Genomic DNA, 27,078 nt, shown 5'->3' on the forward strand with positions numbered 1-27,078 from the left:
TAAGAGGATAAAACTCACAGGAAGCTTCCTCTTATTTCCTATTTTGGAGTGAAAATTCCCGTTTCTTTCCTATTTTTTGGCCACTGTACTTCCTATTTTCCTATTTTCTGACTGTCATTTGTCACCCTCTCCTTGTTATCCTAATAGCTATTAATACGCGGTCTAAGCTCGGGAAATAACGATTTATCATTAGGGAGTAGTGTATGGCGTGCTCATAACAACACTTATCAGCACTGAGACACACGTACCATCCCCGTGGTATAGCCAATACCGTACGCATGCGCACAACCATATCACCCGGGCAGTGGCAGCCATGGACAGCTGTTTCGCCCTTGTTGGGGCTCATCAGCATGGCATAGCCGTCGGGTCAAGAAGCGGGAGTAAACCGGATGGTACGTGTGTCTCAGTGCAGATAAAGTGTTGTGCTCATAACCCCCGTACCCTCCCCTATTAAATTTGTTTTCACGAGATTTGGTTGCAAGTACACTACGAACAGTCCCTTGTTTTTTCTAAAGATAGCAAAGCGAGCCAACTACACGAACTCGCGCGAAAATTTACTCTTGCGAGGAGACTCGACCCTCCGCGCGTCGCGCCGTTCTTGCTGGAAGTGTACGCGTGGACCACGCGCTTTACTATCCCCAAGAAAACTAAAGGAGTGCTCATAGTCTGGTTACAAGATGTGGTGTACCACAAAGTGAAGCTACCGCGGGACCGCGGGACGGGACAAACTCGAGTGGCGGAAAGCGGGTGTAAGAGGATTATTTTGGGTCCTCCATTTCTCTAATGCCTGGAAATCCCAACACGAGAGTAAAAAAACAGACATTTCGTAACTTCGAAGTGGCTTTATTTACTTCCTATATATTAATCCTAAATATTAATTTCCACCGTTTTACATATTATCTAGCAAACAAAAGTAAAAAAACGAAATTGTTTTAAAAAGCGCCAGCTCTTTGGATCACAACACTCAATTTGAAATATTCCTGTCTAAAAGGGTTTTCTGGGCACTTTCTCTCCAAAGTCCAATTTATCCTACAAAGTTGAAAACTTTCGTAGTCTTCCAAAACAATCCATGAACAAACATTAAAATTTTTATCTTTATAAGGCAAATTAAGCACTAATTTATCATTGGATCAGCTTTACTGGTTTATTAAGTGTTTAGGGCGGTGCATCATATTAAATCAAAATTGTATTAACTAGACCTTTTAAGCGTAATTTGGAAGTCGTTTTAGTTTCTCAAGCACAGTAGATAGGCCACGAGGTACAGTGTTTGTACGGAAATCCATACGATTCAGTCTGTAAGAATCCCTTAACTGTTTCTTCTCACAAAGAAACATCAAAACCATCTGACTTGACAATTTTTAATATACACTGCTCTCGATTGTCTTTGCCCGCCATATTAACTAAATACAGCAGAATGTTTGGAATTCCAGAGATATAATTTTAGGGTACTTCAACGGGAATTAAGGGACGATTTCATGAGCCGGGCTCGCTTGATTTGCCAAGGTCTTAATCAAATCTGTTCAGTACAACGAAAATCAACATTGTGATTACACGAGAACCGGCTAACTAGACCAGCAATTTTTCACGACAAAATTTCACGAAATGGCTGGTCAGTAAAACGATCTTTCTCGTTATATGTGACATGTGAGGGGAGGGCAAACCGTGATTGAAGCTGCTTGAATTTGAAACTGAACAATTTACAAAACAGATGGATTAAGGAAAGTACAATCACGCACTCACACCCTTCTCGTTGTTGAAGCTATTACGGTAAACAGTTGAGCTTTTATCACGGACTGGCGTTCCTTCTTGAAGAAATTCATCAGGCTAGTGAAGATAAACAGTCGATTTAAATGTTCTTAAATCATAGCCAGTCTTAACGTCTTACAGTCAGCCATTGTATTAGATCGAACACTCCTACTATGAACAGGGACAAGGGAGCCTATCAGCTTTCTCCCATATTCCCATATAGACACAAGTGATCTCCATCCCCAAACGTGGGCGTCTACTGCAGAGTGACTTTGCGCATTTATCGCAATAATTAACACCTTTAGAAGCCTATACTTTTCATTTTTTTCAAGTTTTGATAAAGATGGCTGACAGTCATCGAAACTGTCAGCATCAATAAGACGTTAAGACTGGCTATGATTTAAGAACATTTAAATCGACGGACTGGCGTTCCATTTAAATACATGTATGTTGTAGAAATGATGCAAAATTACGTTGCATGACAAAATTGCGTTTCGTTTTTCAGTTTGTCACCATTTAGCTTATTCTTGTATGTAGTCATTTTGCACAATTTTAAACAGTGTCACTATTTTAAAGAGATTGAATAATTAACAGAGGATTAAATATATACAGATATTTTTTTCATGAAAGTTTGTGTTTCCCTTTCGTTTTTTTGTAATTTTTTGTTTGGTTAATCCTGCAATCCTTGGTTTTGCTAACCTGAGAAAATCTGTTCCTCTTGATAATTTGTTCCCATTTGCAAGGGCGAAAACATTATGTGTGCGGCACGTTTTTTATTCTTGGAGTATGTTTGCAAACCGGAGCAAATATTGTGCTAATAATGAGATTTTGCCTAACTTTGCTGCCTAGGGCAAACATACGCAATAGCATGAGATCAATCGGGTGTTGGGAGTTTGATCACATTTAGCACCCTGGGTAAATATGCGGGCTGTTGATAATTGGATAATGTTTGTGGCTCAAAGCAAACATGTTCAATGTTGTGAATTTGATCAGATTTGCCGGCAAAAGCAAACCTTAAAAATAGCAAAAATTTGATTAAATCTGCTTCTGTGGTGAATAAATACAATGGTGATAATTTGATGGTTTTTACTACCAGACGCAAATAATTATGAGCAAAAACGCTTTGAACACATTTGCTACATAGAGCAATCACATGCAATGCTGAAACTTTGCATAATTTTTTCAAGGAAGCAAATAAAAGTCAAATTGACAAATTTGAACTCATCTTTGCTACACAAGCAAATGCTGACCACATACAAACTTGCACACCAGTTTTGTAGAGCAGCCAAAGTTGCTGACAAATGCGGCATTTACGAGCATTGCCATGGTGAGCAAATATTGTCCGCAGATGATATTTGCCTCGACATAATGTTGAGCAAACTTGAGCAAATGTGGCATTAACTACAGTTTTGCACCATGTTTACCGCCTATGTAAATCCATTTTTCGTCCAGTGACACGATCAGTAACATCAAAACTAAGCCCGGCAGCGATAGGCTGACCCGCCTCAGTACGTAATGCTGGAACTCACCTCGGTAAAGCAAGACCAGTCCGGCTCATGTAATCGGGGCCAAATACTTATCATATATCTAAAGATAAATGAACGCAAAAAGAACTGATTCCACCAGTCCAGCTACCCAAAAGTACTGGAGTGTTACATGATTACAGGACCTAGCTACTAAGCTTCGCAAAAAACTGACTCAGAGCAGTCCAGTGTTTGTGTTTGCGTTTGCAATCTACCAGCGAGAGCAATTACTTCTAAAAAAAGGGCACAACGGCTTCCAAGATCATGCATAAAAAGGCCTCTAATCAAATCAATGTAATAATTACTCTAAGCCACTTTGATTTGCCTTGATGTGTATCGATCTGACAAAGGCTCAAACATAATAGTACTAAGGACAAATATTATTATAACAGGGGCAATACCAATAGCGCTTCCAAAAGCAACAGCCCGGGGCATAGCAGAACCAGTAGTACGCAAAATAACAAGACCAACGCTTTCTTCCTGTGGAATAACACAAAACAGTCTGTTAATGTCTCTAGTCATGATGCTGGCCAAGAGGCCTTATTCAAATAGCCGCCATGCTTTTCATCGTGGCTCAAATAACAAAATATGTTACTGTCGAACGTATGGAAGGTATGGAAAAGGATCCTTGAAATTCGCCCCAGCCTAAGCTCCCCTAAATCGTTTTCCACTTATCTCAATGTAAAAACCCGTTTGCCTTGAGTGTGCAAGTGTCTCGTTTCTTCTTCGTTTGTTTCCAATGTAAGATAGTGAGACGTGGACCGCCAGAAAATTCAGCTCGAATGATATATTTTGGAGATCTCTTTCTCCGACTATGCATTTGGAGTTGAAAAGACAAATATGTTTATACGCTCTCGTGGTACCCTTGAAAACCATACGCGATTTAAGACCATAATGGTCAAAATCTAGCTTATATAGGGGAGTACCCTCCCCCCGGGGGAAGTGGACCCTGTACTGTCATTACATCAAGCAACTTAGAACTCTCTAGCAACATCACCATCAACTGATTCTTAACATCAAGTGGGACAATTTTGTTAGTAATTCCGGCAGCAGATATAGAGATCATACTCATTAGAAATCGTTTGGGATGGACAAACCACGTTGCCCGTACGCCGTGAAGACCAAAGATCAGTAACGAAAGGTAGTTCTATGAAGTGCACTCACAGAGTGCAATTCTTCGATACAAGGACACTGGCAAAAACATCCTGACATGTGGGGATGCTCTCCATAAGTGGAGAGAAAACGGTGCACAATAGACTTGAAAGGCGAAAGCTTATTGACACATGCAGATATATTGGCATGAAAAGGAAGGAAGACAATCAGGAAACAGAGAAAATCAACGTGAAGATTGAATTTGGTGGTCTCTTTCATCAATTAATTTTATGAAAGTACTATGTAATTCATGCAGTTTTTTTATGATGTGCAATTCCCGTGACTAGCTTGATGCGATTTTGGTTGTTTTCAAGTTGCATTTTCAAATAGTACAGTGTACATGTAAAGCAAAGGCGACTAAGGAGAGATTGATTGCTCTATACAGGTCTTATAGGCATTAGAAGTTGATTCAGTCGTTCAGAATGGGCCTAAATTATACAAAATAACGCACCTTTTTGTGAAACAGCTAAAAGTAATCAACTTTTATTCACCTTTAATTCATAAACGATGTGTTGTTGTTGATGGTGTTGCTGTTGTGGATGTTATTGTTGCTGCGGTTGCTACTGGCTTAAAGAGCCTTTACAGTAAGCTTACACTAGAGGTATTTAGAGTGTAACTTACGTTTAAGGTGTTTTTGCTTTTCTGCACCCTCAAGAAGGCTTTCCTTCTTGGCGAGATAAATGGAAAACTTCTTACACAAGTCAGCCATTTCATCACTCAGAATCGAGCGGTCAGTGAGAGTACCAATAACCACAAACTCAGATCTTTTTGGAGTGTTGCTTTGTGAAGGGCTTGCCTGGGTGCCTTCCTGTGGGCAAAATAGCAAGAGGTTCAAGAGCATTCAGGTGACACACGGGCAATCCAGAAAAGCTGTAATTATAATTACCTCAACAACTACTTCGTTGCTTTCTCAAGGAAAGGACAGTCTGCGATCTGGTGATTGAGCACCAACAACGGCGAAACAGCTGTCGATGACTGCCCAAGGAGATGCACAGGTAACAGGCTGTGCGCATGCGTAAAGGGCTCTTTGTGAAGGTATGGTAGGTAGGTAATAGCGGAGCTCTGCGCGCCGGAGGCGCGCGCGCGGAGCCCCATAGCTAAGAGAATTTGGGAAACCCATGAAAGCGAAAAATTTGGGTTTGGTTATGACGTCACTTCTGTCCATCCGACCGTCCGACCGTCCGTACGCAATCCCACAATGCTAATGCGCCCTTGTTTGTTTGGTGGGAAGTTGCATGGCGAGTTGCGTTTACAACAGAAATGCTAAAGAACACACAATACAAAGACAATTTATACGTATTCGTTGGATATGTTGACAAACGTGGAAAGAAGAGTAAGAGAGAGAAAAAGAAAACAGAAAAGTGGGGACGATTAAGCAAAGTTCAACGTGAAAGAGAGCGATAAATAGCAAGTTAGAGCAGACCGGCCGGAAAAGTAATTTTAAAGAAGCCTCGCATTTGTCTATATCACCCGTTCGTGATCAGTTATGGCAACTTTCAGAACTCTAAAATAGCTTTATATAGACACTTTAATCGCTTTTGATATCACTAATATTCGAGGGGAAGTTAATTTTTGAAAAATATGTTTCGTGGCCGTGTTTTTTCATTCGTACCGCACGGCTCTCATGTGATTGTAAACACACACAAGTTCCCACAAGTTTCAAAGCTCTGAAATACTTCTACCAAACATCAAAGACTATTTTTCTGTATTCTCCTTTTCTTAACGTTTATTTAGAGACTAGAATTATTAATAATTAAGAGCAGAACTGACACAGTTTGGAATTTCTAAACATTTTTCCCCGGGAGCTATTAACTAAACTTGCTCTCGCAAAAAATACCATGTTTATGTGATTCCGACGGCCGTTTAAACAGATCATTTGTAAACGAAAATATTTTCTTCAAGGCAAAAATCGATAATTTCTTATGCTACGTGTTTCAAGCTTTACACAGATACTTTAATCGCTTATTAAATTCTCGATACCATCGATATTCGTGTAGAATTAAGTTTTGATCATTTTGTTTCGTGGCCGTTTTTTTTTTTTTTTTTTTTCATTCGCACCGCACGGCTCTCATACTGTTCTCATGTGTATGTAAACACACACAAGCTTTATAAAAAGCTCTGAAATAATTGTACCAAAAGCCAAAGACTATTTCCCGTATTCTGCATTTGTTAACGTTTATTTACAGCTAGAACTGTTACTATAGGAGCAGAATTGACACAGTTTTGAGTTTCCAAACATTTTTCCCCGGGAGCTATCTTCCTCTCGCAGAAAATATTATGTTTACGTGATTCGACGCCCGTTTATAGGTCATTTATGCATGAAAATGCTTTCTTCCAGGCAACAATCGATAATTTTCTTTATGTTACGTGTTTAAAGCCTTACCGACAGATGCTTCAATCGTTTATTGACTTCTCGATACCATCGATATTGGTGTAGAAATTAATATTCTTTCGTGGCCGTGCTTTTTTCATTCGCACCACGCGGCTCTCATGTGTTTGTAAACACACACAAGTTTAAAAGCTCTGAAATAATTCTACCAAACACCAAAGACTATTTTCCAATATTCTCCATTTGTTAACGTTTATATAGAGACTGGAATTATTACTATAGAAGCAGAATTGACACTGTTTTGAATTTCCAAACATTTTCCCCGGGTCGCTCAGTTGCTCTTACGCCAAAAATATTATCATGACGTGTAATTCGACGGCGGTTTAAAAATCATTTGTAAACGAAAATACTTTCATCCAGGCAACAATCGGTTTTTTTTTCTTTATGTCACGTGTTTCAAGCTTTACACAGATACTTAAACGTTTCGATACCACCAATATTCACAGAGAAATTATTTTTTGAACAATTTGTTTTGGAGCCGTGTACATGCAATGCATTTGCGCAGTTCTGCTTCCATGCGCTTGGACTGTATAAACATGCACAAGTTTTAAACGCTCTGATATTTCGGGCTACAACCAAGCGTTAAAATGTTAAAATATTTGTAAGGGCCAGAATTATTTTAGTAGGAGGAATATTGATTGTGTTATGATTTTTCAAACATTTTTATCCGAGCGCCAAATAAGTCTGGGAACCCTGTTAAGCAACGACGACGGAAGCAACAACATTTGAACAAAAACAATCGCTCCGCAATTAAATTTGGTACGTATACATTTCTTTGCCGTCCTCCGCTAAACAACAACGTGAAACGACCTAATTTAATGGATTTGTGGAGAACATGAGCAAACGACGGTGAATTTTTCTTTCTCTGAACGCAACTTCTACCAATTTAGGCAACTTGCTAGCCGTTTACTAGTCTAATACGTTTCTGAGCAGCAATCAATATTTTTTCCTGATAAAAAGGGAAGTTTCCGAAGAAGTTAGCGACTAAAACACAGAGCCAAGTCGAAATATAAACAAACAGAGATTTGCAAACATGTCAACCAGTCGAAATTGTCGAAATTATATCGAAGGCAGAGACGATAAACACCAAAGATAGCATAAAATGGACAGCTCAAGTTTTTAGAACGAAAGATGTAAACATGTCACAAACTTAAAAACAGTGTTAAAAGGTCCCGTAAACGCTCGTTAGCTATATTCTCGTAAAAAAAGATCAAACTAACAGCTTGTTCAGATATCCTCTCTGGAGCATTGAGCCACAGCAGTCACAGCAGCTCTTTTCCTAACGGTGTCAACAGTTCGAGCACTCCTTTTGCTCCCGTGAATTCATTCAACAGCTGGTTTATTACCGGCCGCAAGCTTTAAAGCTTTAAAGCGAACTGCCATGTTGATGACGTTTAGATTTTCATGAGCCACAAATCTACCGGATTTCAATGAACATTTTGCTTCTCCATCCTGAGTTTTAAATGGGAAAACTGAAGAAGCGCTGACGCTACTGGCCGGCGTTACATTCGAACTGAGCAAAGTTTGTCAACTTTGATGCTTTGTTTTGACATGTCTGACAGCTTTCGTGTTGTTCAACCAATCAAATCAATTGAAACATTCTAAAAAGGATTGTGATTGGCTTATTATAGCGTGCTTTATCAGAGTACAGATGCACGCTGATGCCAGATCTGTTCGATCGGAAAATGAAGTTGGTTTTGAAAATGAGGGTGAATGCGGGGGGAAATAAAAAAATTCTTTATCATAAAACAAATAAAGAAACCTCGACTGTGCTCTGTTCCGTTGTAAAGCACTTAGGAAGCGGCTAGCGCACTCAAGAAGTAGGGAGAAACACTCGACTACGTCTTGTGTTTCCCCCTACACTCGTGCTCTAGCCGCTTCTTGCGTGCTTTACAACAGAACAGAGCAAAGTCGAGGCTTCTTTATTTGTTAAGTAGAAATGGCGTGCTCAGCCAATCTGGAGCGAGTACTTTGGCGGTCGAGCTATCAGGAGTAAGTAATTTTGCCCTCGGGTAAAGGAAAATTAAGAAAAATTGCCATCTTTTACAACAAATCGGCATTCAAACAAATTTTGCCCTCTGTATTACAATATTGTTGTTATTGCTGTTGGGCAGTTTGCTGCATATGCACCAAAAATATACATAACTGCAGAAAGGGTGAGGAACTGGTAAGGTTATTACGTTCATACGATAAGCCGGCAGATTTCTATAAATGCTATGAAAAAAATTGGAGCTCCGCTTTTAGGCTTGGCTGAATATATATATTAACATTACTGGAAAAGATACTCACAAGCATCTTCTGGAGGTCGTTAGGCTTGGGAAGAGAATCGGTAGAGTTGCTCAGAAAACAGGCTTTCTGATTGGACATCCGTTGCATAACCATGTTCTAAATCAAACAGAAGAGCCAATTTAGTATTACAAAGTAAGAAGGCAAGATACTTTCTTTTATTAAAATTAGGTAGCTGGAGAGTCAGTCAATCAGCCAGTCAGTAAACTAGTGTTTGGTTGGCTCGTCCGCCGGACAGTCGGTTGGTCGCACGCTAATGAGATGCATGAAATGTATGATAGACATCACAAAGTGTCCCCTACCCTAAATTCTTTTAAAACACAAATAATTCCGTCAAACATGAAGTCATATGAAAACGAACGGCGAAAAGGTCTGTCTTATATAAAGTACCCAAAATCAGGGTTGAATTGGTAGGTAGTCTAAATACGGATGAAAGGAAGCAGAGTACCAGTTTGTAAGTATTTGACAGTCATTGAGTTAGTAAGGAACGAAAGGAATAGAAGGCAACGAAAGAAAAAAACGAAGGTAGAGGAAATGAATGGCGAAATGAAAAAAAAAAGAGAAAGATAATAAAGAAATTAAAGGGAAGATAGAGGAAAGAAAAAGAAAAGAAAGGAATGAAATGGAATGGGCAAGAACGGAAAGGATGGAGGGAAGGAAGGAAGCAAGGAAACTCTATTATGAATGATACAAGTTCTCCGTCATGTTAGTCTATCCAGTTCTCCCCTGTTATTCAAGGTCACTTACCCGCTTGAAATCATAGACAACATCAACATCGCCAGGGGCACTACGACTGGTATCGCCATCGCTTGGAATGTGGAAGGTCTCTGTTTCCTTCTCGGTGTCAATCTCAATTGTTTCATCGACCTTTTTCTTTCCATCATCAACCTCAATAGTGTACTTCGATACCGTCTCCTGCAAAATAAAAAGCAAATTAGATGTGTACCGACTGTATATCATCCACAGAATTAATCACTTTACTCGGTTGAGAAGTCGACGCCTAGTTTTTCAGCACAGCACAATTCCAAGTAACACAAAGAAGCTTTAGATACTTTTTTTCTTCCACTCGAAGGGCCAATTTTCGTTTCGTCGTTCAAAAGCTACAACAATCTTGCTAAGGGTTATAAACAGCACCACAGCAAAGTACGGTCAAGTACCGCTAAGTAGCTTTCATCACTTTAGGATTTCCGATCCACAGACTTAAACGTTAGGTTGACAATTCCAAAATTTTCAGTTAATCTTGCAAGAAAAGTCCTTAGAGTCCTCCTTTATAGTTTAATTAACCAAAATGCTCATTTACTTCACTGGGCTCGCTAAAAAGTACATCGACTTCTTTTGTTTTAAAATTGCTCGGATAGATGCTTCCAAAAAGAATACTTCAGTCAACGAAAAACAACTGAAAATCAATTTTTTACCTTTTTCGGTTCATCCGCTTCGACTTCGTATAAGTCAATAAATGATGCTCCCGATACAGTCACAACAAAGAAAGCAAAGCACAGAAGGAACGCTTTGAGCTCCTGGTAAAAAAAAAGAAAAAGAACATCAATCCTGCAGCGCTTCATCGTATTATGTGTGTAACTGAAGACAAAGAGAGTGCAATTCTAAATTATACTTCGAGCTTTTTGTGGGAGAAAACTTACCATCGCAGCTTGTTACTCTTCAGCTCTTCAGTTATTGGCGGATAGCTTTGTATTCCACTCAGTAAGTATGAAGACTGGTGTACAAATCAACCTTTTATATACCATCTGTTGGCCTATTTGATATTTCCTCGTTCTTGACTAAGTAAATGCTTTAGTTGACATCGAGACCTCTTTCAAGCTGTTGACAGTAAGCTTTTGGTTTGATATTTCCTCGTTCTTATAAGGTTACCGTATACCTTTAGAGGTGTCTCGCGTCCAAGCGATGTAGCGCGTTCGGCTTAAACTGTAGTTATGTAAACCCTTATATCAAACTAAAGCTTAAAGAGCTGGTTATCAAACTATACCATAAATTTTAAATAAAATGAATTGCCTAATTTTTCACGACCTCTAAATGCGAACGTCCGAATCACAAGCTACAAGACAAAGCGAATTTTGTTTTTCGCTAATTTAGTTTGCTCCTCAGTTTTCGGACCCAAAGCGCTTAAAAAACGTGTCTGCGTTTTGTCATATTCAATTGCAGTGAAAAGTTACAGAACTTTTTTGAAATAGGATTTAAAAAATGTGGAGTGATCGTACAAAAATCGCTCTCGGAGCAAAAATTAGCAGACACGTTTTTGTTGTTTATATGTTAAACTAGCTACTTTCAAATTTGAAGGAAAACGAACAAATTCCCTTTGAGTTTTAGCTCTTTAAAGTATCTAGTGAAAAATTAATTCGAGAAAACAGCGCTTAAAATTCGACAATTCATTTTATTTTAAAATTCTTGGTAAAGTGTAATAGCCAGCTCTATAAGCTTTAATTTGATATAGGGATTTATGTATCTACAGTTTAAAGTGTGGCCAAATGATTCTTATCATCAAGATAAAATTGGCCAGAATACTTGCTTCCGTTACATGTTCACGGCTAGTTCCTTCAGTATTTGCACTACTGCGCATGCTCAACTTTTGCAACAATAATTAACGTCACTTTCTAATAATTCAATCTGTTCAGACTTCCCAAGTGTTTCACCTCTGTTTGAGTTTGCTGAAAACACTAACCAGACGGCTGAAACTGATAATGTCACCTGGATGGCCTTGAAAAAAAAAAAAAAACCTTCAGACATGGGGTTCCCAGCTATAGCTATTTTATTATTCATTTTTTGTTATTATTATTTTCAGGCTTTCTTTTCGCAACTGCTTAAGCTGCGTATATAACCGCGATGATCGTTCACTCGTTCATTCTTTAATTTCTTCCGCAGTTCAAATCTATGAATTTTCATATATTCACTTTCATCTCATCATTACGAATTCACAAAATGACCAGCTCCCAGTTGGCTTTATAGCTCAATTGGTGGAGCACTGCACCAGTATTGCAGAGGACATAGGTTCGAATCCCGTTCAAGCCTGATTTTTTTTCCAAGCTTTCTTTTCGCAACTGCTTTAGCCTTGCGTATATAACCGCGACGATCATTCAATTATTCTTTCTTCCGCAGTTCAAATGTATGAATTATCATAAATAAACTTTCAATGTTTGCTTGTTCTACATGTTTCCTTGTTCCGTACACAATAACTTCCTTCAGTAATTGTATTACTGCGCATACACAACGATTCTTTCAACAATAATTCATTACATTTCTTCCGCCTTCCATCTCGTTTCAGCTCCGTTTATTCACTCAGACCATGCGATACACTTGACATCACGATCTGTTCTCAGTTCCACCAGAAATTAGTTCTTTATTTGGCAACATGCAATGTTTTAGTCCTTAATTGTCATTTCCAAGAGCTGACTTACGTTTCGTTTCAGTCCAAAGGGAAGATATTTTCAGCTATCAAAAATAAATTCGCCACTTGCATTTAACTAAACGCATGAAAATTAGATGTTTAAATTTAACAGGATGATTATCCAACTTTAAAACAGGGGCTTTTTGTTTGCCACTGTAGTGGAACCAATTTCCAAATTCTGTTCAGGTGTATCACACTGTTTAGAACTTTGTTTTGAAATACCTCTTTAGTAATAGGTTTAATTGACAATTTTTCTTGACCGGCACTTCTCAGGACTAGACTAAGGACTATCACAAAAATTGTCATTTATATTTGCTATTATTACTTTGAGCGCAAGTCAATTTAGAAGAGTTAATAAAATGGTCTTCGCCACCGTAGACTGCAGAATAGCCTCTCCTCTTTTCTCTTGTTTAAATCTCTCGCGATATCACCCCAACACGTAAAGCGAATCAGTCGCCGCGTTTTGTCAAACGAACTCTTGCCGGTAAAATGAACGCACTTGTTTCAAGAATTGATAAAACTTCACAGTTACTTATAATCAACAAGAAGCTGCAGTCGGTTTATACTCTGGCCATATTTGACTGCGTAGTGCGTAAGCCTACGATGTTTTAGCAGTGATAACGTCCAACATCGCTAACTCCCCCACGATGGACACAGAGATATAGTGAGGCAATAATTACCTCCAGATAGAATTGCATTCCTTGCAGTCAGAATGAAATACAGGGGAAAACGACATTTGTCATACGTGTGCTTTTTAAAATCACCGGGCTTTCAAAATCCTTACGTTTTCACCTTTCATTTGGGACAGAAACCATTTGTACAGTCCGGATCTGCGTCTGTGTGACGCCGGGTCAATGACAGATCGTGATCTAGAGTAACGTTACGCGTCACGTGTACGTTATCCTTGTACGTTTTTCAATGTTCCAGTGTTTATATTTATAAATGAAATACAGGGGAAAGTATTTGGTTATTCATCTTTCATTTGGAGACAGAAACCGTTTCTGCATTGATTATTTTTCAATAGTAAACGTGAGTCAGATCTGTATCTGTCTTGGCCCGCGGGGTCATAGAGTGATTTAGTTGCCAAAAAAACTAACCTTGAGGAACTAAAAAAAAGCTATGTAAATAAAAAACGATATAAACCTTTCGAATTTTTAAAGTGCTAGTAATGAAAAGATGAAATATGAATTGTTGAAAAACTTCGAAAGTTAAAAGATGTACAAAAGACATTATCAAAATAGACAGATCAACAGATTAAGTTTCTTCGTGTCTGTTCATCGCAAAAAGTTTAAGAGTCTTGGAAATAGAAAATGCCCCTCCAGGTAAGCGAATACTGTTTCTGTTAAAGTTGATAAATTCTAGGCGTATAAGTTCTATCACTGTTGTAGATTGAATGGCCAGAACTGTGTGCTTACGTATTTAAATACTAACACAGTCACGCAGAACAATTTATAACTCGATGTTGGATGTTGCGGATAGATCGCTTTCTTCGCCACTCGACATGCCATCATCGCCATCCCTTTTTTGTTGTAACGACTCCAGAACCCTCTCTGCGCTAAGGGCAACCGTCGACGCCATTTTGATTCGAAAGAACAGTGACTCGCAGAATATGTCGGGGAAAGGGAAGGGGAGCGAGGGAAGCGAGAAAAAATGAGGGAGTTTGGGGCCCTCCCCTCCCTTTCCCCGATTCTACCAAATCTTTTGGTGATCGCCGACATTGTATTAAAACGCAAACTTTTGCAAACGTTTTCCGTCATCATTGTTCAAGTTCAGATACGTATTTACAAGTCTGGACAGAAATGATTTAAAGTAGGCATTAAGAATTCCCGAGATACTTCTCTTTGTGAATGCTTAAGTCTTATTTTTAGTCATTTGTCTTGCATCCGCCATCTTGTATGTAACCACGTCATTTGGTCATTACAAAGTCTTTTGCATTATCTCTTAAACACTCGCACACAAAAAAAATAAATAAAAAAGAACGCAACCGAGAACTTAACTCGGCACCTTAAGGCCACAATCAGAGCGGTTTTCGTAAAACCAAAACCAAAGTAATAACACAGCCAATCGCAAGCGCGAGTAAAAATACCTCAGCCAATCACGAACAGAACTAATTCATAAGAATTTCAAAGCAATTGGTTGGTTTAACTAGCCAATCACGAGCATAAGGAAAACCAATTCTATAATTACTAACCAATCAAATGAAAGATTTTATCGCCATCTGACGTCAGAGTGATAGCTAACCAACCATAACAGCCGACTTATCGTTGATAAGAGCTTTCGGATGAGAAGTGAGATGGGTTAGAACGCTGTATTTGGTTGAAAATGGCATTGGAATAAACGGTTACAGGGAGCAAAATTTGGGGAATGTAAGTCTGACATATTTTAGTATCCGGACTTTTCCGTAAATCGCTCCGGCTCTCGAGTGTGCATGCTCACGGAAGGATCGTTAGGAATCCTTGAGAGAGCAGCTATTTAAACTGTAGCTTCGGTGTGTCCAGAAGCATAAAATTTAAATTGACTTTCTCTTTTAGATGCAATTTTCAACCTACAGTATTCTACTATTTTTCCCCAGAAATTTACCTGGGCGGGCTTTCAGTCATCAACCATACGCAGCATTTGCCATCGATGTCGGTTGTATTTTATCGCTTTTTAGAATTATTGTTCCTTAATTATCTCTAAAAAGTGCGTGGTTGCCATCAATTCTCTTTTTGGATTTCAATAGCCCTTGCTAAAATCTTTTTTTTTTCCCGCATAGTCACAAACCGCACAAAAATACTTCGGTACGAGTAGGCACCGTCCTTAAGTAAGTTTGAGGCATACAGTTTTCGACAGTATCCGACTCTCATTGTCATTAATCTTCTTTTTATTTTTAGACCTCATTCGTTAAAACCCTGAAAGTCAATCGAATCCTTTGTCAAGACCATTCAAAATGATTCACTATCTCCAGGTACCAATGACTGACTCTGTTATACAAGAACTTAAGCAACGACGACGAACGGACACACCGATAATACGGAAAGCAATAAATTACAAACGTTTGACTGAAATAAATTCCTGCTATTACGGACTCTGGCTCAGTAAGGACACTAACTCGCGGTCCCGAGGGTGTCTGCAATAAAGGGAGTTGACTGTATATGAATTTCATATAGTTCACTTAATTCCATACCTTCACCTCAACGGGTATATTTCTAATTCACAATACGACCAGCTCCCAGTTGGCTTGATAGCTCAGTTGGTAGAGCACTGCACGGGTATCGCAGAGGTCATGGGTTCGAATCCCGTTCAAGCCTGAATTTTTTCAGGCTTCCTTTTCGCAACTTCTTACTCGTATATAACTGCGACCCTCATTCATTTATCAATTCTTTCATCCACAGTTTAAAATATATCAGTATCATATATTTCACTTAAATACTTCACAATTTGTTTGAAATTATAAAAATTTCAAGGAACACTTCCTGTTCGATGGAAATGTGAAGAAGACTGAACTGGGCTTCTTGGAAGCTTTGTTAGGACTGAGCACACTCGTGTGAGCATTTGTCTTTGCCAATTTTGCACAACGTCTTCAACTTTCAGCAAAGGTATCCATTGATCTGTAAACGTCGTTCCACAGTCCGATTGGTTGGTTGGTGGCATATCCACATTGAAAGAAATGTTTTCCAGTGCTACAAAAATTTGTGGTGGCATTTCGCCAAAGAAAATTCTAGTTTTTCATCACAATTAAATCCGAATGTCGCAGGAGATTAAGGACCTCTGAGTCGACTTTCCACCGTAATGAACCGTTGGGTGCTCCCGGAAAAAGGCTTTAATCAGTCGTGGTTTTTTTTTTTTTTTTGCAGGGCTAAGCAGTGCGAGTTGCTCGTAGCTTGAGTACCCGGATGAACAGAAATGACGTCAGCGACATAATATCCCAAATGAATAAGCAGATTCCAGCAGATACGCAAACATGTGTTCATGGGCGATCATTACTTGAAACGATCGCAAAGATTCCGAAAGAATGAAACCGAAAACTTAAGGAAGCAATTTGCTAGATCTTCAGTGATTTTCTGATCAGTACGCCTGTTGAATCCGGCAATGACCATGAATAATGAACAATTAAACAGTGAACAATGCAAATTTGATCAGAGCGAACAAGCAGTGGGGGAAACGAGAGAAAAGGACAACTTCACTGGGATCAAAGATCAGCAACCACTGTCAAACATCTATAGCAGTGCTATTCCAAAATCCTTAAACTAAATGATAATCTTTTGGTGGGTATATTTTTGCATCAAGCAGCCTTAAGTAGTAAGCGATCTGAGGAATGTCTGGCCGTTTTACACTGAAGTTGGTCTTAATTCATAAAATCGAATTGGTTGCGCGCGTTATTTTGTTGAAAAAATCTGATATATGTTTTCAGAAAAAAACTGTTTCCGTTCCTAATTTTTCACTAGCGACCAAATAAAAATTGCCTCAATTTTTAGCTTTGTTTGTTTGTTTTTTTAATTAAACAGTGTGTGTTGACCATATTTTATCAGTCAGGGTAAGGTTACTCTTTCCTCCTAAAACCTTTAAGCCGTAACAGTGATCAGCATCAAATTTCTTCTTGTCATTTTGATGCTTATTCAACCCCTGAGGTCATGAAGTTTGGGGACAAGATAGGAGAATTTATTCATTGGAGCTAACAGTGCCTTTTGTTGCTATTTATCTGTAAACGCTTGTCTTCCTAATAGCTATTAATACGCGGTCTTAGCTCGAGAGATCACGATTCGGGAGAGGTGTATGGTGTACCCGCAACCCTTGTCCCCTCCCCGGCCCCTGTTCCATCATTTTTTCTCGAGATTTGGTTGCAAGTACACTACGAGCAATCTGTTATTTTTCTAAGGATAGAAAAGCGAACCAACTACGCTAACGCGCGCAAAAATTTCCTCTCACGAGGAGACTCGACCCTCCGCGCGCCGCGCCTTTCTTGCTGGAAGTACGTGTGGACCGAGCGCTTTACTATCCCCAAGAAAACTAAAGGACTGGTCATAGTCTAGTTACAAGATGTGGTATACCACAAAGTGAAGCTACCGCGGGACAGACTTGAGGAGTTTGGGGCCTCCATTCCTCCAATTCCTTGAAATTCCAACACGGGAGTAAAAAAAACAGACATTTCCTAACTTTGAAGTGGCTTTATTTGCTTCCTCTACTGAAAAACATTAATTTCCACTGTTTCACAAATTATCTAGCAAACAAAATTAAAAAAAGCTCGTTGGATTACAACACTCAATTTGAAATAAAGTTAAGCAAAAATGCGCTATTCCTGTCTAAAAAGGTTTCCCTAGCACTTTCTCTCCTGAGTCCAATAAATCCTACAAAGTTGAAAACTTTCGTAGTCTTCCAAAACAATCCATGAACAAACATTAATTTTTTTTATTATTATCCGCAAATTAAGCACTAATTATGCTTGGATCAGCTTTACTGGTTATTAAGCGTTCAAGGCGGTGCATTATCATAAATCAAAATTGTCTCAACTAGACCTTTTAAGCGTAATTTGTAAGCCGTTTCAGTTTGTCAAGCACAGTAGATACGCCAGATGGTAAAGTGTTTGTACGGAAATCCACACGTTTCTGTAAGAATCCCTTAACACTTTCTTCTCACAAAGAAACATCAAAACGATCTGACTTGACAATTTTTAATATACACTGCTCTCGATTGTTTTATTTGCCCGCCATAATAACTAAATACAGCAGAATGTATGGAATTCCAGAGATATAATTTTAGGGTACTTCATTGGAAATTAAAGGACGATTTCATGAGCCGGGCTTGTTTGATTTACCAGGGTCTTAATCAAATCTGTTTAGCACAACGAAAATCAACATTGTAATTACATGAAAACCGGGTAAGTTCTAGACCAGCAATTTCTCATGACAAAATTTCACAAAATGGCTGGTCAGTAAAACGATCTTTCTTGTTATATGAGACATGTGAGGGGAGGGCAAACCTTGTAGTTGTTTGAATTTGAAAAATAATTTACAAAACTGATGGATTAAGGAAAGTGCAATCAGCCAGCCCGGCTCATGTAATCGGGGCTAAAAATTTATCATAGGTACTATAGACAAATGAGCACAAAAAAGGAATTCCACCTTGAATTGCCATTAAATACTGTGAGTGCTACGTGATTACAAAACCTAGCTGAAAAGCTTCGCAGCGGACAAACTGACTCAAAGCAAATGGTCCGGTTTGTGTTTTAAATATGCTTTGCAATCCGCTACCAGCGAGAGCAATTAGTTCTAAAAAAAGGGTGCATTTATAAAGGCCTCTAATCAAATCAATGTAATAGTTAATCTTAGCCACTTTGGTTTGCCTTGATGTGTATTGCTCTGGCACAGGATCAGTACCAGTAAACGTAAGACCAATAAGGATTACTAGAACCGCAATAATTATAAGACGGGCAATACCAAAGACACTTCCAGGAACAGCATCCCGGCGCATAGCAGTATCGGAAGGTAATATAACGACAATCCGATCCACGTCTTTTTCCTGCGGAATGACAAAACAGTCGTTTAATGTTGCTGGTCAATAGGCCTTATTTAAATAGTGGCCATGCTTTTCAGAGTGGCTCTGTTTGTCAAGATAACATTCAAAATTTGTTACTGTCAAACGTATGGGTTATTTGGCTTTTAAGGCTCGAAAGAAATGGATCGTTCAAATTCGATACGATTTGTATGGAAGGAGTGACGCCTGAGCACTCCCAAATAATTTTCGACCAAACTCGGTGTAAATACCCGTTTGTACAAGTTACTCGTCTCCCCACTAGAAACGAGGATCAAAGTTTACAACCATTGCGTAACCCCCACCCCCCCCCCCCCTTCACCCCCACTTGTGAAAAGTGGACCCTATACCATCATTCCATCGATCAAGATACTAAGAACTCTCCAATGGCGTGACCACAGGTCAATTCTTAACATTAAATGGAATCATTTTGTCACTAGTGATGAAGTACTAGAACGTTTTATTCATAAACGATGTGTTGGTGGTGGTATTGCTGTTGTGGATGTTATTGTTTCTACTGCTGCAACTGGTTTATAGAGCTCAGTTACAGTTCATAGTGTTCATGTGCTGCGTAAGTTTCACGGGAGTTAACTAGAGTTCAGTTAACTTACGTTGAAGGTGGTCTCGTTTTTCCGCAGCCTGCAGACGGCTTTCCTCCTTGACGACATAAATGGGAAACTTCTTACACATGTCAATCATTTCATCACTCAGAATCGAGCGATCAGTGAGAGTACCAACAACCACATCATCAGTTCTTTCTGAAGGATTGCTCTGAGAAGCGCCCTGAGAGTCTGCCTGTGACCAAAAAAAAACCAAGAAACTCATAAGCCTTTTGGGGTTTTTACAGTTGCACTATAAGCATGAAGGTAATGGCGTAAAAGTATCACGTAAAAAAACTAGTAATTGAACTCTTTCTTAGAGAACGATTTGAAGATGTTACATACTGCAAAAAAAAAATGTTTTTTGTTTGACGAAACTTTTTACTACCTAGAGTTGTAATTTATTTTTGCTGTAATTGGCACTTCGATCCTCTGCTCCTTTCGAGGTGTGTGCCACAATCTTCGTTGTAGAAATACGTAGGTATTAAGCTAAAGCTGAGTTGCAAAACTTTTCATGACTTGTTTGGTCCACAAGCCACTGTGCAACGTCCTAATGGACCGCTAGATTTACGAAAAAAGCGTAACGCCAAAATAAAAGACGTGACTCGAGGCCCAGGGCGGTACAGACAAACTAGCAAACTTGAGTAAACAATTAACAGACAAAGATTGAACCTAATAAAAACTTAGTGAGCGAGCGAGGGGTTCATTCATTCACGAGTAAAAAAGGAATACGGAGACAGCAACACTGAAAACCGTTACAGTATAAAATGACATAAACTGCTAAGATCTAACTTTTCTATCTAATAGCAATGCTAATATTTAAGTGACACGATAGTAAGACAAACTAAATTATCGAATTCTCAGAAGGTAAACTTGAAACCAACTCACGGCAGTAGACGAGCAGTGAATCTAGAATCAGTGTTTATATCAAAACAGCAAGACATCAAAAAACCTGCTCAACCTGTGATCTAGTAATTGAGCCTTAAGAAGAGCGAAACAGCTTTCCATTACTGCCAGATGATATGCACGAGTAAAAAGCTCTGGACAGGTACTAGAAAAGATACTCACACGATCAAGTATTTTCTGGAGCTTGCTAGGCTTTGGAGGAGAATCGGTAGAGTTGCTCAGAAAACAGGCCTTCTGATTGGACATCCGTTGCAAAACCATGTTCTAAATCAAACAGAAGAGCCAATTGAGTATTACAAAGTAAGTAAGCAAGATACTTTCCTAATTAGCTAGCTGGCTAGTCAGTCAGTTAGCCAGTCAGTGAATTAGTGTGTGGTTGGTTGGTCCGCCTGACGGTCGGTTGGTCGGTTGACCATGGTAGACGTCACAAAGTGTCCCCTGCCCTAAATTCTTACTTAAACGCAAAAAATTCTGTCAAACACGTAGTCATATAAAAACGACCAAAAGGTCTGCCTTATATAAAGTACCCAAAATCAGGGTTGAATTAGTTGGTAGCCGAAATACTGATGAAAGGAAGCAGAGACTACAAAGTTTGTAAGTAGGTGAGGCAGTCATTGAGTTAGTAAGGAACGAAAGGAATGAGGTAAAGGAAAGAGAAAACGAAGGTTGAGGAAATAAATAGCGAAAGGAAAAAAAACAGGAAGAGAAAGGAAACAAAGAAACGGGAAGATAGAGGAAAGTAAAAGAAAGGAATGAAATGGAATGGGCAAGAGCGGAAAGGATGGAGAGAAAGACGGAAGCAAGAAAAAATGTATTATGAATGATACAACCCCTCCGTCATGTCAGTCTATCCAGTTCTCCCCTGTTATTCACGGTCACTCACCCGCTTGAAATCATAGACAACTTCAACATCGCCAGGGGCGCTGGAACTGGTATCGCCATCGCTTGGAATGTAGAAGGTCTCTGTTTCCTTCTCGGTGTCAATCTCAATTGTTTCATCGACCTTTTTCTTTCCATCGTCAACCTCAACAGTGTACTTCGATACCGTCTCCTGCAAAATAAAAATAGATGAGATGATTAGACTTGTCGTTCAGCGTACAGCCTATCCACAAAATTAATCATTATACTTGAATGAACAGTTGACACCGTGTGTGTCAGCACAGCATAATTGCAAGTAACACAAAGAAGATTTACATGTTTATCTTCTCTTCCATTGGAATGGTCACACGTCGTTTCGTCGTTCGAAAGTCAAAAGTTAGAACAATCTTGCTTAGCGTCATAAACAGCACCAGAGGGAAGTACTGCTCAGTAGCTTTCATTTAAATGGCCACACTGTAGTATTTCATCTAGACTCAAAAGCTACAACCACCTTGTACAGCATAATAAACAGCCCCTCAGGAAAGTACTGCTCAGTAGCTTTCATTTGAAATGCCACACTTTAGGATTTCTGATCCATAGACTTAAACTCTAGGTTGACAATTCCAAAATTTTCATTAAACTTGCAAGAAAAGTCCTTCGGGTGGTCCTTTATCATTTAATTTACCAAAATGGTTATTTACTTCACTGAGCTGGCTAAATAGTACATCGACGTTTTTTGTTTTAAAATTGGACGGATCGATGAAAAGCGGCTCCCAAAAAGAATACTTCAGTTAACGAAAAACCGACTGGAAATCATTGTTTTACCTTTTTCGGTTCATCTGCTTCGACTTCGTATAAGTCAATAAGTGATGCTCCCGATACAGTCACAACAAAGAAAGCAAAGCACAGAAGGAACGCTTTGAGCTCCTGGGAAAAAATGAAAAAGAACATCAATCCTGCAGATTTATCGTGTTATGTGTGTAACTGAAGACAAAGAGAGTGTAATTCTGAAGTATACTTCGAGCTGTTTGTAGGAGAAAACTTACCATTGCAGCTTGTTACTCTTCAGCTCTTCAGTTATTGACGGATAGCTTCTATAGGTATTCCACTCAGTGAATATGAAGACTGGTGTGCAAATCAACCATTTATATACCGTCTGCTGGCCTGTTTGATATTTCCTTGTTATTAATTAAGTAAATGTTTTAGGTGACATCGGGACCCCTTTCAAGCTGTTCACGGGAAGCTTTTGGCTAAAATACTAGCCATTAAGCTGAAACTGAAAATGTCGCGTGTTGTTTCATAGGGTCGCCCAGATTGCTTTAAAACAAAATCCTCGGACTTGTTCTTTTTACCTATAGCTTATTTTTGCACCGTCTTCACAAAATGTGACCAAATGATTCTTATCATCAAGATAAAAGTGGCCAGAATAGTTGCTTCTGCAACATGTTTCCTGGTTCTTACACTGGGACTTCCTTCAGTATTGTCACTACTGAGCATGCACAACGCCTTTTTCAACAATAATTAACGTCTATTATATTTCTTTCGACTTCTTCCATGTTTCAGCGCTAAAATTCAAAATCTGACGTCAATACCTGTTCTCAGTTCCGTCAAAAGTTCTTTCTATGTCAACATGAAATATTTTCGTCGTTAACCAGGTAATTTCCATAGACTAACTACCTAACCTTTTCAGTCTGAGCGGAACATATTTCTAGCTGCCAAAAATAAATACGCCATTTTCCTGTAACCCGACAGAAGCATGTAAATGAAATTTTAAAATAAGTCTGAATGATGATCCAATATCTTTAACTATTAAAGCAAAAGGTGACCTAGATAAGGACAACCAGAAGGATTCACAACTCAGCACCTCGCCCTGCAATACTAGTAAAAAAAAAGGATCACATTTCGCCCGTTTTAGGGAAAACGTCATTAACGGCCAGAACGTTTGCTTATTCTAGATGTTTCCTTGTTTTTATAAGGTTACTTCCTTCAGTTATTGCACTACTGCGCACCGATATATAATCATTTTATTTCTTCCAACTTCCCCCATGTTTCGGCTCTGTTCATTTACAACCTTCCAGTAAACTAGACATTAAAAACTGTTCTAAGCTTCACCAGGAATTCTTTCTTTGGGAACATGAAATGATTGGGTCCTAAATTTGTTTTCCCAAGAACTGACTCACGTTCAGTTAAAACGGAAGATATTTCAAGCAAACAAAAAGAAATAAGCTATTTGCCTATAACTGAAGGCATCAAAGGAGGCAGCTCGCCTTGCAATAGGAATCAAAAGAACGGATCAGATTTAGCCCGTTTTACGGCAACTTCATCAGTTTTCAGCAGAAAACAGAAACGTTTTTACTTTTACACGGCCCTGCACCAGATGGTCGTTAACTCGTCAACCGCGCTCCTCCAACAAATGTTTGTTCGTTATTTCTGTAGTTATGTATGCTACTTAATGGCTGTCAGAACCTTTTCTTTTCGGTCTTCCACTTCATAGAACCAATTTCCTCATTATGTTAAGGTGCGCCACAATAATTAGCCTTAAAAGACACTTTTGTTTCGAAATAGATTTTGTTAATAGGTAAATAGATCTTCATCTTCGTTCTTCTTAACCGGCAATTTCACATACATATTTTAATTTATTGTAATGTTGGAAGACGTATATCAGGACTATGCTTAATAAGAGAAGGATGATATAGTCTTCGTAACGGTAGGCTGTAGAATAGCTTTTTCTTTAGTTTGGCTGGTTTAAATCTATCGCCATATCACCGAGACGCGAAACATATGAAGCGAATCGATGCGTCAGGCTATGATGATTTCAGTAAGCGAGCCTCGTTGCATGGCCTGCAAGGCGAACGAAACTCAGCCGCCACTTTTCGTCCTACCAACCCGTGCTAAATGTGCAATGCATTGCAGTTGTTCACAGCCGTGTCCCCCTTATCAACGCACTAACATGAAAAATTGATAGAAACCTCACGGTAAAAAATCATAAATCAAAGCCAGACGTAAGCTTTCTAGTCTTCTATCCATTTCGCAAAGGTGCCACATTGTTTGATATAAAGAGCATATCAGTCTAGACGAAGAGACATTTATGTAGAGAGTTTAATTCTGACCAAGAATTGATGGCGGATGCTTTGTATAAAACATATATTTCTAATCCAGGGTATTTAGCAGCTTTGGTTATATTGATTTTTTAAAGAGTAAGAGAAAGAAAATCGCTGTTTGTTACGCAGCACTCGGATAGCAGAGCACTATGGACATCAAGACAAAATTAACATTCGATCATACGGGCTCCAAGTTTGAGCACCTTTTGATAAAACTGAATGCTAAAATTTATTGACATCGAGACATCTTTAAAACTGATCGCAGTAAGGGATTGCCAAAACACTTGCCAGATGGCTGAAACTGATAATGTGACGTGTATTTTCATAGGGCCATAAAATACAATATAATACGATACAAATTTTATTAATACTCCCCAAAGGGGCTTTTCAGCACCATCTCCACAAACTGTGGAGAGAGAATACTGATCATCAGAAAAAAAAATTGATCAGAATGTTTGCTCGTTCAACATGTTTACTTACTTCCCTTAGTATTTGCACTACTGCGCATACACATCGACTATTAGCCACGGCCGATTTTAAATTGTTCTGTTCCTTTTGTCTTCCATTGTGTTTCAGCTCTGTTTATTCACTACCATGCGATACGCTTGACATCCAGATCTGTTCAGCCTCACCAGAAGTTCTTTCTTGGGCAACATGAAATGTTTTGATCCTCAATTCCGGCATTTGGTATGCCTATACCTAAGAGCGTGAAAATTAGATTTGTAAATATAATTGAATGACAAATTAATTATAAAGCAGGTTACCAAGATGAAGAAAACAAGAAGGATTCAGAACGCGGCTCCTCGCCTTACATAGGAATCAAAAGAACGGATCACATTTTGCCCGTTTTAAGACAGCTTCGTCTGTTTGCAGCTGAAAACAGAACAGCTTTTAAAGATTTCACTTTTTACTCGGCCTTGCACAAGATAATCGTTACGAATTTAACTAGACCACCCAGTCAGCCGCGGACCTCAAGCAAAAGCCTTTAGTAATCCCTGAAGTTTCATATTCTGCTTATGAAAAAGGGATAACCTTTTAGTCTATGAAACCCTGTTTAATCTTGTAAAACTCCACGTTGCAGCTCTTGTTTGACAAGGCTGAACACTAAAATTTATTGACATCTAGATCTCTTTAAAGCTGACCCCACTAAGCGATTGCTTAAAACACTAACCAGATGGCTGAAACTGATAATGTCACCAGGATGGCCTTAAAAAAAACCTTCAGACCTGGGCTTACCAGCTATATTTATTATTTTATTTTATTTATTTATATATCTGTTTATTTTTTCAGGCTTTCTTTTCGCAACTGCTTAAGCTGCATATATAACTGCAACGATCGTTCGCTTCCCCAGTTCAGATGCATGAATTTTCATAAATACACTTTCATCTCATCATTACGAATTCACAGTGACCAGCTCCCAGTTGGCTTTATAGCTCAATTGGTGGAGCACTGCACCAGTATTGCAGAGGACATAGGTTCGAAAACCGTTCAAGCCTGATTCTTTTTTTTTTTTTTTTTTTTTTTTTTTTTTTTTTAAGCTTTCTTTTCGCAACCGCTTAAGTTGCGCAATTATTCTTTCTTCCGTAGTTCAAAGTTATGAATTTTCATATATTCACTTTCATCTTATCATTACGAATTCACAAAATGACCAGCTCCAATTTGGCATGATAGCTCAACCGGTAGAGCACTGCAGCGGTATTGTTAAAGTCATGGGCTCGAATCCCGTTGGAGTCTGTTTTTTTTGTTTGTTTTTTAAACTTTCTTTTCGCAACTGCTTTAGTTGCGTATATAACTGCGATGATCATTCCATTATTCTTTCTTCCGCAGTTCAAATGTATCAATTATCATATATTCACTTTCACTGTTTGCTTGTTCCGTACACAACTACTTCCTTTAGTAATTGTGTTACTGCGCATACACAACGATTCTTTCAACAATAATTCATTATATTTATTCCGCCTTCCATCTCGTTTTAGCTCTGTTCTCAGCTCCGCCAGATATTAGTTTTTTATTTGGCAACATGCAATATTTTAGTCCTTAATTGGTATTTCCAAGAACTGACTCACGTTTCAGTCTAAACGGAAGATATTTTCCGCTATCAAAAATAAATTCGCCACTTGCCTTTAACTAAACGGATGGAAATCAGATGTTTATCCAACTTTAAAACAGAAGGTTACCTAGATAAAGACAACCAGAACGAGGCAACTTGCCTTTAATGGGAATCAAATGGACGGATCACACCTCGCCCGTTTTTAGACAGCTTAAAGGGGAAGTATCACGCCAATTTGCTGTCATTGCAAAACCCAAATATGTTTGTCTGTCAGCAGAAACAGCGAAATAATTGTCAAGTTTGTAATAAATTATCACCCCAATGCAATAAAACTGTCGATTAGTGCCTCTGGCCAGAGACAGAGTAGGCTGGTATGGATTGAAACTCGAAAAATGTTAGGCTAATGTTTTTTAAGTTCTCTCATTTTTTGTTTCCAAAATGCGCTAGAACAGATCACGAGTTGTTCCTTTCAAGAATTGAGTTGATTTCTTTCCTCTCGTCAGTCTAGAATTATTTGGCAGCTGATTGAAGGTCTTATTTCGTCATTTTTTTAACAAA

At 38.8% G+C, this 27,078-nt stretch overlaps 3 protein-coding genes and 1 long non-coding RNA gene across 5 annotated transcripts in view; 1 reads left to right on the forward strand and 3 right to left on the reverse strand.

Moving 5' to 3' along the window:
• Positions 1–1,292: 1,292 nt before the first annotated feature.
• Positions 1,293–10,872, reverse strand: LOC146460194 (uncharacterized). Its single transcript, XM_085088531.1, has 6 exons — positions 10,737–10,872; positions 10,512–10,613; positions 9,844–10,011; positions 9,100–9,195; positions 5,043–5,229; positions 1,293–3,749 (listed from the first exon to the last, which is right to left on the reverse strand). Exons 1-6 carry the CDS (start codon positions 10,737–10,739, stop codon positions 3,637–3,639), a joined length of 669 nt encoding a protein of 222 aa, XP_084944657.1. The 5' UTR covers positions 10,740–10,872; the 3' UTR covers positions 1,293–3,636.
• Positions 10,873–12,119: 1,247 nt separating this feature from the next.
• Positions 12,120–26,339, reverse strand: LOC146460195 (uncharacterized). The gene is made up of 2 exons (XR_014857713.1): positions 25,170–26,339; positions 12,120–12,572 (listed from the first exon to the last, which is right to left on the reverse strand). It is a non-coding gene; the product is annotated as an uncharacterized LOC146460195 (long non-coding RNA).
• Positions 12,629–27,078, forward strand: part of LOC146460196 (prolactin-releasing peptide receptor-like) — a 61,318-nt gene continuing 46,868 nt past the window's right edge. Inside the window, exon 1 of the mRNA XM_085088511.1 lies at positions 12,629–12,682. The gene's annotated coding sequence lies outside the window, so the exon portion shown is untranslated. The remainder of the gene's footprint in view (positions 12,683–27,078) is intronic.
• LOC146460197 (uncharacterized) lies at positions 17,624–23,169 on the reverse strand. 2 transcript variants are annotated; one of them, XM_085088530.1, is made up of 6 exons: positions 22,416–23,169; positions 22,195–22,296; positions 21,395–21,547; positions 20,674–20,775; positions 19,618–19,801; positions 17,624–18,994 (listed from the first exon to the last, which is right to left on the reverse strand). In XM_085088530.1, exons 1-6 carry the CDS (start codon positions 22,416–22,418, stop codon positions 18,846–18,848), a joined length of 693 nt encoding a protein of 230 aa, XP_084944656.1. In that variant the 5' UTR covers positions 22,419–23,169; the 3' UTR covers positions 17,624–18,845. The 2 variants fall into 2 exon arrangements, with proteins under 2 accessions (XP_084944656.1, XP_084944655.1); XM_085088529.1 differs by having other exon boundaries at positions 21,395–21,562; positions 22,416–23,123.

This window comes from Pavona decussata, unplaced genomic scaffold, assembly GCF_977016875.1.
Source record: "Pavona decussata unplaced genomic scaffold, jaPavDecu1.1 SCAFFOLD_214, whole genome shotgun sequence".
In the NCBI taxonomy this organism is placed as follows: Eukaryota; Metazoa; Cnidaria; class Anthozoa; order Scleractinia; family Agariciidae; genus Pavona; species Pavona decussata.